Source organism: Gambusia affinis, linkage group LG19 (assembly GCF_019740435.1).
Source record: "Gambusia affinis linkage group LG19, SWU_Gaff_1.0, whole genome shotgun sequence".
NCBI classification, from domain to species: domain Eukaryota; kingdom Metazoa; phylum Chordata; class Actinopteri; order Cyprinodontiformes; family Poeciliidae; genus Gambusia; species Gambusia affinis.
In genome coordinates this window covers 6,377,521-6,390,324 of record NC_057886.1, presented here as the reverse complement: position 1 = coordinate 6,390,324, position 12,804 = coordinate 6,377,521, and the positions used below count along the sequence as shown (strand labels likewise).

General features: G+C 36.3%; 1 protein-coding gene across 1 annotated transcript; it reads right to left on the bottom strand.

Annotated features, from left to right (window-relative positions):
* Positions 1 to 638: 638 nt before the first annotated feature.
* Positions 639 to 11,717, bottom strand: LOC122822179 (interferon-induced very large GTPase 1-like). Its single transcript, XM_044100645.1, has 9 exons — positions 11,681 to 11,717; positions 10,428 to 10,545; positions 10,311 to 10,342; positions 9,639 to 9,747; positions 8,988 to 9,551; positions 8,713 to 8,738; positions 8,245 to 8,353; positions 6,505 to 6,542; positions 639 to 6,432 (listed from the first exon to the last, which is right to left on the bottom strand). Exons 2-9 carry the CDS (start codon positions 10,525 to 10,527, stop codon positions 1,573 to 1,575), a joined length of 5,838 nt encoding a protein of 1,945 aa, XP_043956580.1. The 5' UTR covers positions 10,528 to 10,545; positions 11,681 to 11,717; the 3' UTR covers positions 639 to 1,572.
* Positions 11,718 to 12,804: the final 1,087 nt, after the last annotated feature.

The window sequence follows — 12,804 nt, the reverse complement described above, 5'->3', positions numbered from 1 at the left end:
AACAAAAGCCAAAAACAAATTTTAAATTAAATTGGAGCTTTTTCTGTGCAGCTGAAAGACCACTGGGTGGTGGAATCATGTAAAGTGTAAAATCCACAACCTTCTGCAGAGAAGAAGTAACATGACAGGATAGGAAGTCTTTCTAAAAGAACCCCTACCACACAGAGACTCTTGTTCCTGATAATATTAAACCATGTAGAAATTTTGTTTGTGTTTCATTTTTAGTTTGTAAATAAAATACATAATTTCTATTTTAGATTGTGTGGAAACTCCATGGACATGCTTGAAGAGGAACTTCTTGGTGAATATGAAGTTTTTATTCCAACTATTCATGTTTACCTCATTATCTATAATTACTGTCATGGGGAATGTTCAATATGACACACTTGAAGATCTGCTAAGAAACCCAGAGATATTTGTTTAAAAGAACAGACAATAATACATTTGAAGCAGAACAAGTTAAAGGTAAAGTCTTTGATAAAGGTGCAGGAATTGTACTAAACATGCATCATTAAAAGTAGTTCTCTCTTTTACATGAAACATGGATCTTACTGTAAACAACTTGAGAACTCCTGGAACAGACAATGTTGGTGAGAATGGATTCTCCCTAATCTGATTCAAAACATTTAACTCATTTGTTTTCAAACCTTTTTTTATTTTGAAGAGGTGAAGAAAAGAAATCAGGAGCATTTTAGTGAATTTAATACAAGTTAAAATCAAACATAACTTTTACTGGTGAAACAATGTTCTGCATCATTTGTGTTATCTGCCTTGTTAAATCTAATAATATTTATTATAAATGATGTGATATGTCAAAGAAGTATACTTATTTCATTTACTTCAAGGGTGGTTACATTTTTTATATGATCATTTTCTATTACAAAACTTGGAGTCTATTTAGAGAAAAACAAATTTACAGGGAATAAACCAAAGAATTACTAAAGAAATAAATAAAAAAACTAAAAAGAAATATGGATGAAAAATATTCAGTTGCTTAACAAATTAGTTTAACACAGCAAAGTTTGAACATAAATAAAAAAATAGGGGCGGGAGAATCTAAATTCATTGAAGTTATTTACAAAAAACATCTAGTTCATGAAATTCACATGTGGTTTATTTTAAGGTATTTATCTCCTGGATCAATATGATTGTAATGGGGATTAAAAAATATATGGATTAAGATTTTAATTTTACCATACATGTATAAAATTTTAAAACATGAGAAAATATACCATAATAAATTGATTTCCTCTGGATACAAAAGGCAAGATGTTTACATACTGTAACCCAAATCAAGAGTCATATTATATTTCAATGCTTATTTCCTAAATAACACCTTTTGGTGTCTAAAAAATAATCAGAATAATGGAAAAAAAGACTGAAAATGTATATAAAGTAAACCATACAACTGTTTGTTTGAAGCCATTTCAATTATCCTTCAAATATAACTCATTCAGGATGTAGAAACCAAAGGTAATAAATGTTCATTCATTCATTTTGAAGAGCTTTGAACGTCATAATTACTGATCAAACTCACAACTTGATTAGTTTCTATGAACACCTGCAGTTTCTTCACAAACTAAACATTTCATTCAGACTTTCAATAGCATCCTCCTTACTGAAGCTTTTCCATTGCTGAGGAATTTCTCCGTAACCCTGAAATTTCTTATGATAGTAGTCTTCTATTTCATTTTGAAAGTGGCAGATGAACCATTTCCAGTAGGCCAGCATGGAGGCATCAGCTGTAATGCTCCAAGAAGCAAATGGTTCTCCTGCAGTTGGGTACTTTTTATAGGGAACAGTGTTCTCCGAGTCATGTTTTGGGTAAAAGGCTCTGTCACTTGCAACTAACGTGGTACAGAAATCAATGACCAGATCAACTGTTCCTCTTACATGCCAACCTTCGATTCCAGACGGTCGATGAAAAGGAACGCTGTGCTTCTCAGGACTGTGGTCCTTCAAAGTGTTTGTGCAAACAGCGGCACAGAATGGACACCTTTCCCAGCAGCAGTTGCACAGCTGATCAATCAGGATCTGATCAGGTTTCTGCCTACAGTCATTCACTTTTTCCAGGGAGAGTTTGCTCATCTCTGTTGTGATGCTTTTCATGCCTTTCTCTATCTCTTGCTTAAGAAATTCAAAATTGTTTATGTCGCTGAAGTTTTGACAACTAATGGTGTCAAGAGTCAACTTTGGCTTCAGTTTACTAGAAAATTCCTCAACCCACATTTCTATGTTTACTTTCTGGAGTTTGAATGTTTCTGTTGTCTCAAACAAAGCCTGACTGATGACTCTGGTGATGTCTTCTACATGTTTCTTAAGGATAGTCTGGGCTTTATCTTTCTGTGTCGTGAACATGTATTCCTTTACTTCTTCTTTGATGAAAGCCTCTACTTCAGCTCTTGGATTTCTGATGTAGGTGGTGAATCTGCTAAAGTCTTCTTTCTCTGCTAGAGATGCCAACACATGCTTCTCTAAGTTCAGTCTGTTTCCATTGAATGCTGGGAAATTGGACCTCATCTCTCCAGCAATATCAACTCCAGTCTTGTTACAGACGGCTTCAGCGGCAGAGACTTTGAGTTTTTCACACATAATTTCTCCAAACACCACAGCCGATGAACTTCCTTTGCAGAAGCTTCTGAAAATGTTGTAGTACTCATTTTTCTTGTTGTCCAAATAAGTCAGTGCATCATTGTTGTCTCTGTAGATCTTGTGAGCGTTTAAGAGCCAACCTTCTGCCCTATCAAACACATGCAGTGAAAGGTCAACTGTAAACTCCTTCTTGAATGTAAATTTCTTCCCTGATTCAAATTCTGTCACTTTTTGTTTGACATTTTTGGCAAGTTCCTGCAAGTAGGTTGACCTGTAACCTCTTGTTGCAACAGGTTTGCTCTTAATGGCTTCAAGACATTCTTTTACAACCTTTTTAACAAATGATCTGATCAGTTCCTGTTCTTCATACTGGAAAGTATTTTTTGGTTTACGTTCGTCCACATGCTGTGTTGTTGATGCCATTCCAAACCATTGTTGGAAAAACCCAAAAAAGGTTTTGCTTTGTCCACTTGTGTCTTTGTCTGCTTCTCTCTTGTTTTCCTGAGACTGTTGGGTTTCCTGATTGAGTTTTTGATATTTCTTTTGGGTTATGTAGCCGAAGTAGTTTCCAGTTTCTGACAGATTTTTGTATCTCTTACTTCTTTTTGACTCATCAATGAGTCCCCATTCTACACCAAGATCTTGAAGGACAAGTTGCTGATCCTCCTCCAAGTTTATGTTCTCGATGGGTTTTGTATCTGAGGTTAATTCCTTAACCCAGTGACTCCAAACAGTGCTGAATTGTGCTTTTAGTTCCTCTTCATCTGCTGCAATGAATTTTAAATGGTGAGCAAGCTCTTTGCTCTTCTGTAGTAGCTTGTTTTCAAACTCTGTCTTCTTCTTGTCAAGCATTTTTCTAGCATTATTTTGCTGAATTACTTCATCCAGTTTTCTTTTCACCCCTCTCACAAGTTCCTCATGAAACTCTTTGATTTTGTTCTCAAATCGGCCCCGCCATTGAACCAACATTTCTTTGTCTTTGTCATCTTCAAAGTAATCCACGATTGCTTTTGTTATTTCTTTGTATTTTTTGCTCATTTCTTTGGTAAGATAACTCAGCTCAACTTTGTCCAGTTGGCCCTTTTCAATTCTGGGATAAAGTTGGTTTTCAATATTCAGCATCTCACTCCTCAGGGCCCAAGTCCAGTTCCCATATTGGACCTCCAGTTTTCTATAAACTGCAATTTCCTGTGTATTTTTGAAACTAAAAACAAAGTGTTCATTCATCAAAGCATTCCACAGGTCTTGAATTTTGGTGCTGAAATGTGACAGAGTGGTTCCAGTAGACTGTTTGGCTTTAGACAAGATGATGGACTTGAGTTCTTGGATGCTCTCACTATAACCTGGATTTGGAGGAGCCATTGGTGGACTTCCCTCCCACAGCTGAGCAAAGTATTTCACATCTTTTTGCACATCAAATGCGATGACATCACTGAAGCACTCAACATCACACACTTCCTCTTTGGCAGCAAGTTGAGCCATCTTGTCCAGTTTTTCCTGCAAACGTCTTTTTCCATCCATGTTTTTCTCTGCTGCCGTAATATCTGTGACATTCTGATGGACAAACACACAACTTGGAGAAAGTTTGACTTTCTTCATCCTCATGAAAGCCTGCACAACAATTTGTAGGATATCTTGCATGTCAGCTGGATTCTCACCAAAGATGTTGATCAGTGTCATGTTTCCCAGACCAACAACAAATGTTGCAAGTTCATTGTCATGATGAAGGGTAGCATTACCTGCTAACTCAAGAGCACGCAGTCCTTCAGTGTCTACAACTAGAATGTAGTCAAACTGGTATTTATCCTTGATTTCCTCTGACAGCTTAACCAATTGCATGTAGGCACCCTTGGTGCACCTCCCAGCACTGACTGCAAACTGCAGGCCAAACATGGCATTCAGCATCGTTGACTTTCCGCTACTTTGTACACCCAGAACTGACAGCACAAAAACTCTCGGGTCACCAAGTTTCTTGATGACTTCCTGTAAAAGATTAGAGATCCATATTAAAGGCACATGGCCTGCATCCCCATCCATCAACTCCATCGGGTGTCCTGATATCATCAGATCTGCAGCCAGCTCAGGGTATTTGATCCAATCATGTTGTTGGTACAGCAATGGTTTCTTCAAAGATTTATGGGCTTCATAGATCTGTCCCATCTCTCTGAAGATGTGTTCCAGACCGAAGGTTGCTGATTGAAGCTTTTGTGACAACAGTTCAAGCTCCGTTTGTTTGTGTTTTAATTGAGCAGATTTGTCATGTTTATTTTTCAAGACCAAGACCTCTGACCAGGTTTCATCATAATTTTGGAGAATTGAAGAGAGATCATCTGTGGAGAGGGCATCTATAAGGATCTGAGTCCATGTCAAGAAATATTCTCTTTCTTTTGGTGGCAAACTCTGGAGGCTTTGAGTGAACAACCTCATCAGTTTACTATTAGATACATCACACTGTTTCTCTCGTAGTTTCATTAGCTGATGACTCTTCTGGCCCTTTTCTTTCTCAATGTCTCCCTTTAGATGATGCAACTCTTTATTGATTTTGCACCAGTTGGACCAAAGTTGACCTTGGCAGGGTAGAAATTTATCTTTGATCTTGGCAACGTCCATCCTTTCAATCAATTCAATTATTTCCATTGCCGCAGATTTCCCATTCTGGCAGACTTTCTGATCTTCATCCACTTTGACCCCAGAGACTTTGGCCATAGTCTCCAGCCTGAAGGATGTGTGGGGTCCAGACAAAAGGCTTTTTATAATCTTCTTTAGTTCTTCTGAAACATCCGACTGGCTTCTTTCTTTCAGCCCTAGTTTGTATTTTTGAGGTTTCACCCGAACTGCACTATTGTCATTGTCTGCACTGAGGATGATTAGAGGCTTTGAAGACTTGTAAAGCATAGAAATGACTGCAGTACTTTCCTGGAATTTTTCCAGAGTTGGCACAAGAACAACAATGACTGATGACATTTCAGTCAGAATTTCACGCTGTTTTCCAATTGCTAGAGAATCCCCATGAAGATTACAGAAGGCAATGCAGTCAGTAAAGAAATCATTGTCTTTTCCAGCAGGGCAGTACCAGGCAATCTCTGCCACGCCATCCATCAAATAACGAGATTTGGTGCTGCCTTTACAGTTTCTGTGGAAGAATGTGTCGTGGCGGTCGTTGATCAAGGCATTCATCAATTGAGATTTGGACAAAGACATGGAGCCCAGTCGGAAAAATGAAACCATGGGAGTGTCAGCTTTGTAGATTGGCATGCTTTTCATGGTGACAGTGGTTGCATTTTCTTTGTTTGTGCTTATTTTCCATGTTTTTGTTATTTGTCTGAACGTCCACAAAGGACACTCAATATTTGTTGAGAGAGGATCAGGAACAAGCAGTGGTAAGGCATACTGACACTGTGACAACTTTGTGATCATTTTCTGTTTAAGGAAGCTGTCTGAGCAGTGAAATACTGCCATTTGAACATCCATTGGATGCACATGATTCTCTTTTGACTGATCTATGTCTACATTAGTTGTAAAAAGAGCATCCAGGTCATCGTCATCTGTAATAGCACTGTCAGACACTTGACCAGCCTCTGAATTGTTCACATCAGAGCTTTCTTGCTGAACAGGGATGTATCTGGCTCTATAATCTAACATCATTAACCTCTGAAGAAAAGCACTAACTAGATCTCTCTCAAAGATCTCATTAGTGTTTTTTATAGGTGGACGTATTTGTACAAAGTCCTCTGATGACAGCATGGGTTGATGTTGGTCCTGGAGGTGAAGTCTTCTGAGTAGTTTTTCAGTTTCGTTTTGACGTTTCTTTTGGTTATCCTCAAAAGGATTGCATTTAGTCTGCATAAAGAATATATAATGATCATTGAATGTTTGGAAAAAATACAAAGCAAATCAAGATAAGATTCTAACCTTGTGTATGGGTTCACTGATATCCATCTGCAGTACACCTAAAAAAAGCAAAGATTATTTCCCAAATTATTCACAAATGACCTAATATCTTAATATTTTTCTTGCAAAGGTATGTAGCATGCTGTATATATCCATCTGTCCATTGTGTACTACTTATCCGTGATCAGGTTTCCTGCAAGACATCCTTAAACATCCTTACGAGGCCCTTAGTTTGGGTTGGAGAGTAGACTGTTTGGTAAATTCACATCCTTATCTTTCGACTCAGTTCTTTTATCAGCAAATCAAAGTGGACAGCATTCACATCACTGTGGATGCTGACTAAATCTGTCTATTTACACAGTCCTTTTACACTAGAGAGAGCGGTATGTGTTCATTCATATATGAACACATACTGTCTCGTTTTAAATACGAGACAGTAGAGATTTGATCAATCCAGATCTGGTGTTGAACCATCCTAGTCAAGATTAAGATGGATTAGAAACTCTTCCAGTGCTTGTTTTAAGAGCTAACAGTTGATGTGCACCGAATAGTTCTCAAAATGCACATTGTTAGAGAATTTTCGGAATTATCATTTTGTTATTACTTTAGGTGAAATTCAGTCTGTTTAAAGTGTTGTATGTTCATTTTCTGACCTGGAGGTCAGGATGTCTGTTTATCTTCATGTGAGCAGTTGAGTAGTTTTCTAGTTGATTAGGTTACATGTTGATTAGGTTACACGTTTACAACCTCTGTTCTTTTTACGACCTCTGCCCCCTTGACTGTTTTTCTTTGAAAATAAAACAGGAGCTCGCGTGAAAGGAAATCAGAACTCTCTTTGTAAACAGCTTGGAGAAGCTGTTTCGGAGACTTCTCCTTTTGCAAAAGCTTTGTCATAAAATTCACATACGTGTCTGTAGTTCTTTTATTTAGGTATATAGGAAAAATACCCATCACACATGAAATCTTTCTATCCATCCATTGCCACTACCCACTAGTTTTTGCCACCCTCTAGTGGCAATTGCCACTCCATCACAGGGCAAGACAGACTCAAAGTTAAGACAACCTTACATGCTCATAGTGAAGACAACCTTACATGAGCAATTTAGGGTGTTCAATTGAACTAACAGTTGTGATTTGGGACTGTGATGGAAAACTTGAGTACCTTGAGTGAACCCAGATATTCACAGGCAGAACACATAAACTCAAAATAGAAACTAAACCTGGGATGTTCTTGCTGCTAGCTAACGGTGCTACCAGCTGTGCCACCATGCAGCTTCCCAATGACGTTTAAAGGAAAAAACAGGAGAACTTCCAGCTTTTACTTTGCCTTAAAAATCTGTACAAACGTGAAAATCCATGTTAGGAACTCAGTGAGCACAAGGTGGTTTATAGGGTTACTTGGTATTAAGCCACCTTCAGTGATTGATCATAAGAATTGAGATGGTGTCTCTTGGACAGTCGTGTGAAGAGATGGCCACAGCTGTCAACTAATGACCCTTGAGCTTGATATGGTGGCAACGAAGCTGCCAGACAGACATGGGAAAACCCAAATGAGTGGAGAGGGTGAAATCTGTAAGAGGTTCATAGGATCTCCAACACCTGTGGGACCATTCCTTCATCTTTTGAGAGATTTAGGAAACATTGAATTCAAATGGACTATATTTAGCTTTTGTGGATGCAGCTTTCAGGAACTGTGATCTTAAGGTCATAGATTGGTGATGATGGATGGATAGATTGGTAGATGGATGGGATAAATCTTACCTTCCTCCTTTGTTTCACAGTGAACTGTCTTGTTTTCACACTGTACTTCTCCGTTGTCATATTTTTTTTTAGATTGTTCAGCACCAACATGTTTCTTCAGTTGATCACACTGAAAAACATTATGTGATAGTAGCTTTTGAGTTTTAATTTGTTTTTCAAAGTTTTTTTAGTAACAAGAAAATGTCATAAATATAACTCAAAAATTCCTGGAGGCATTTTAAAAGAGCCTGCCACTTTGTATGTAAATCAGAGGTTCTGTTGTTGAGGTAGTACTTTTGCGAACCAGTGATGCTACTGCATTATCTTGAACTGAGCTGGAATAAACTATGTAGTGACATAAATTAGTTGGAAAAGTAATACAAATACTTTTATATGTTGAAATTTATAAATTACATGTTTTAAAAATGAAATTGTGAATTCAGCTAAAAATTTGATCAGGTCTTTATCCAAACATTTAGTTTGTCTTACCTTAAGTTCAGCTTCAGTCTTTTCTTCTGTAGGATGATTTAGAAAAAAAAAGAGCAGATTAAATTATCTTATTATGTGCCAAAGGCTATCTGCATAGATTAACATTTAAAAAACTTAAGTAATTGTTTTGTCAAATATAGTTATAATTAAACAGATGATATGAAAAATCTGTTGCTATTACTTACTGAATGCTACTATGCATATAATAAGTTCTTGTGAAATAAGTTTAATAAAACTGTTAAATAAAATAAGTTTTAGTCACCATTAATTCCTACCTGTAGTGATTTTTGCTTTATGTGGTACATCATACAGTTTCTTCTGGTCTCCATTTTTTCCAGGGGATTGTTGGCAACAATAGTTTGTATCTCTTTCAGAGAGCATGACATCGATTTTTTCCAAAAGAGTTATTATCTCTTCAGCATCCGCCATACTTCTTATACACGTGTGGCATCTTTTTTCAGAAAAAGTATTCATATGTTTCAGGTCGTTGAGTGCATTTTCACAGTTCTCATCAGTTTCATGGGTAATTACTGTCATGACATGAGGAATGTTCTCCTTCCCAAAGGTTTTCTGGAACCACAACATTCCTGCAGTGTACTGGCTTACATGCTGTCCATTTGGTATCAACAAGACAAAGGCACGAACAGACTGAGATAATGGGATGTCATCATAATTTGGAAGACCAAGCATGTTAATGACAGAGATGTGGCGGCCACACAGATCGTACAGGTTGGATGAAAACTCTTCCACCTGTGTTTCCTGGACAAGGAGAACATTATTTGGCTCAAGATCAATTGAATTTGTTTCACCAATTAACGCAAGAGTGAGACATGGCATCGCTGCAAAAAGGAGAGAAATCTGTCATTACACTGCAGAGTACTTTACATCATATAACTTTACATTATATAAGTTTCATCCATTGTTACCTTTATCATCCCTTGCAGATGCTGTAGATGTAATTGCAATCTTCCTGCCTGTGTTTTTATCACAACTCTCTGATTGTTGAGTGTCCATAAGATCCTCCTCTGCATCAGACTAAAAAACAGATTTTTCACTGTATGTCCGTCAACTAAAACTTTGAAAGATATAGTTTTATAACATAAAAAGACCACCCTGCCTGTCTTCATTGTTCGTTTTTTTATTTTTGAGTAAAATTACTCTAGTATGTAAAGCAGGAAAGTGAGTATTGAACGTGTAATTTATTTTTAGTAAATATATTTTCCTAACATTAAATTAACACCAAAAGTTGATAAAAACCCAAGTAAAACATTAATAAAAATAAATTTGAAAAAATTTATAAATTATGTGTTAATGAAGTGGAATGACACATAAAAAAACTTGGAAGACGATGGAAGCAAATACTAATGAGATGAAGGCAGATTTTTCAAAGAAAACACAGACAAGGAAGTTCTGAAATGTTTTTCAGAGACAGAAAATAAATAAATTAGTAAATCCTTCGATTCATAGAAATGTGTTCAATACTTATTTTCATCATTATACATTGGTTTTACTGTAGTTCTGAAACTGTAATTTTTATTTTTTATTTTTTATTTGTTGAAATATACTCTCTTGGAAAAAACATACAAAAGAATGCTCACCTTATTTTTAGTTGTCCTTTTTTCTACTTTGGCTGTAGGATAATGCAAAGCACTGTTTTAAATACGAGACAGTAGAGGGTAACATTTCCAAAAATATTATTTTCAGACTTAAATTACCTTCATCACACACATGATAAGAGCTCCGTCTTATGTGTGTATCATCACTTCTTGCAGATTCTCTCTCTGGTCTTTCAGCTGAGTCTTCATCAACCTCCATTCTAGCTGGTTTTCGTCTCTGAGGACACAAAAATGAAGTTAATTTGAAATATATTAAAATACCTCCGATATCATTCAAAGTCTTAAGTGAAAGATTTTTTTCTACATATTGTCTTGAGAAATAACTGATTATTTCTCATATAGGCACCTTTTGGCAAATGAAATACAAAGTCAACATTTTTACTTGAAGCCAATGTGTTAAAAGAAGGAAAAAGGGAAAAATATACAGTATGAATTTATTGCTTATGGGGCTGCATAGCTTTGTACCAGTCAGGCTACTCATGTGGGTCAGAAGTTTATGCTTGATCTGTTCATCGGGTCAAGAGCTTTCTCTAATCCTGTGTTACAGAGCTGATATGGTGCAACAAGCAACCATAAACATTTGAACTTTGAATCTCACAAAGTTTATGGGTCTTTCTGAAACAAGAACATACACTTTGAATGAACAAAACCAATAATTATTTCAACCATTTCACTAGAACTTTGAGATGGGTTTGTTCTTTTTCTTGTCTTTCTATTTTTTCTCTCATTCTTTCTACATCCTTTTCATCTTTGAAAGTCTTCAGTCATTTTGCAGCCCTGCATCTTTTTGAACGTTTCTGTCTAATTTCTATTCTCGCCTTTTTATCTTGTTTTGTATTGAAGCTTTATTGGTTGATTAAGTCAAGATTATCGTAATAATCTGTTTACAGTATGTTTTATTTCACAATGTGATTTTTCTCCATCCACACAGAAAGAGACTCTGCAGTGGAAGAGATGAACACATCCAACCTTCACATGAACCCCGGAGTCGTCACATTGATGCTGCAGCTTTTTTTACCATCAGTGACTAATTCTGGTAAGTTTTCCCACAAAACAATAATGTGCATTATTGGCAGCTTTTTTAGTGTAAATTATTAAATGTAGGAAGAAAATAAATCATTTGCATTAGTTTAGGAAGGAAATTCTGTAATTAAATGTCCAATAATGTGAAAATAGGAAAGCAAAGGTTTGCTTGTTGTTTTGCCACCTAAATGCACAGAATTATTTTATTATATCAACACAATAGCAATATTTTCAACAAAATTCAACACTTTTAAGACTCAAAGTAGAAAATATCTTTATAAACCAGAAACAGTTTTTGAAAGTATTTCATGTCTGTGATACAAACTCACCTTCTGTGATGTTTTCTGACCCCACTGGAGCTTTTTATTTATTACTAGGAAAGAAGCCTGTTATTTATATTGTCTCTGCCCACTGAAACTCCTCCCTTTGTCTGTGATAGGCTGCAAACCTCTGCATGAACATAAACTGTAATTTGATCCCATCAAATGTAAAAGTGAAAGAAGCTCACTGGTACCTTGTGATTTATAAATAATTCACTGATGCTGGCTCCTCAACAGCTTACATAACTGTACTGATAAAAATCATTTATCAGTGTCTTGTAAAACCTAAGTTCATCTTGCTCTCTTGACTGATAAAATCTTTGAGTTTAAAAAGTTTTTCAGTCATTCAGAGCTGAACTGCTGTGACAGACACTGGCACTGGAAAATAATGCATTTTATTCCATAATTATTGCAAGATGTTCAAGTCTATTAAATTACATTTAGCTAATTTTTATTTATGAGTTATCCTTTTCCTTGTGCATAATGATCTCCCTGTAGCAAGATCTGCTCTCTTTTCTCTTTCTGTTTCTCCTGTGTGTTTGTACTGATGTTAACCAGGGGTCACGCTAGAGCCAATTTTAACTGGTTTGATCATAGCTCATGTTTGGCTTATCCACAACCTGACATTCTAAGCAACATCCTAACATCTCATTCAGTAAATATTTTATTAGTTTTATTCAGAGGATTGTGGAGTATTGCATTGCATGGGCACATTTAAACCTCCTAGATCATGTTATTTTCTCAAAGCCCCTTCTAAAAGATTCCAAATATTAATTTCTGACAGTGAACTGGAATAGAAGGATATTTATTTTTTCATTTAGAAAAAAACCCCAACTTTACCTGAGGTCTGTGCGTTGCTTTTGGCCCACTTAATGATTGAGGGAATCAATTGAGCTGTGGGAGTGAGCAAACAGGCAGGCTGATGAAATGTGAATAATTAACACAAAAGAGCTGAACTCTGCCTCAAGGAAATGACAACCCAAGAGGAAAAGACTAATATGACCTCAGAGAAATGAACCCAAAATGCACAGAACACAAGAATAAACTAAAAAATGAACACAAACAGATCAACAAGTATGACTCCATTCTAACAATAATGAACAAAGATAAATAAATTGAATATAACAACACCT

Coding starts and splice junctions, on each gene's coding strand:
- LOC122822179 (XM_044100645.1), bottom strand. CDS start 10,527: ATGGAGGTTGATGAAGACTCAGCTGAAAGACCAGAGAGAGAATCTGCA. Junction 10,343..10,427: donor TTATCATGTGTGTGATGAAG/GTAATTTAAGTC, acceptor ATTATCCTACAG/CCAAAGTAGAAAAAAGGACA. Junction 6,433..6,504: donor TCAGTGAACCCATACACAAG/GTTAGAATCTTA, acceptor TTCTTTATGCAG/ACTAAATGCAATCCTTTTGA.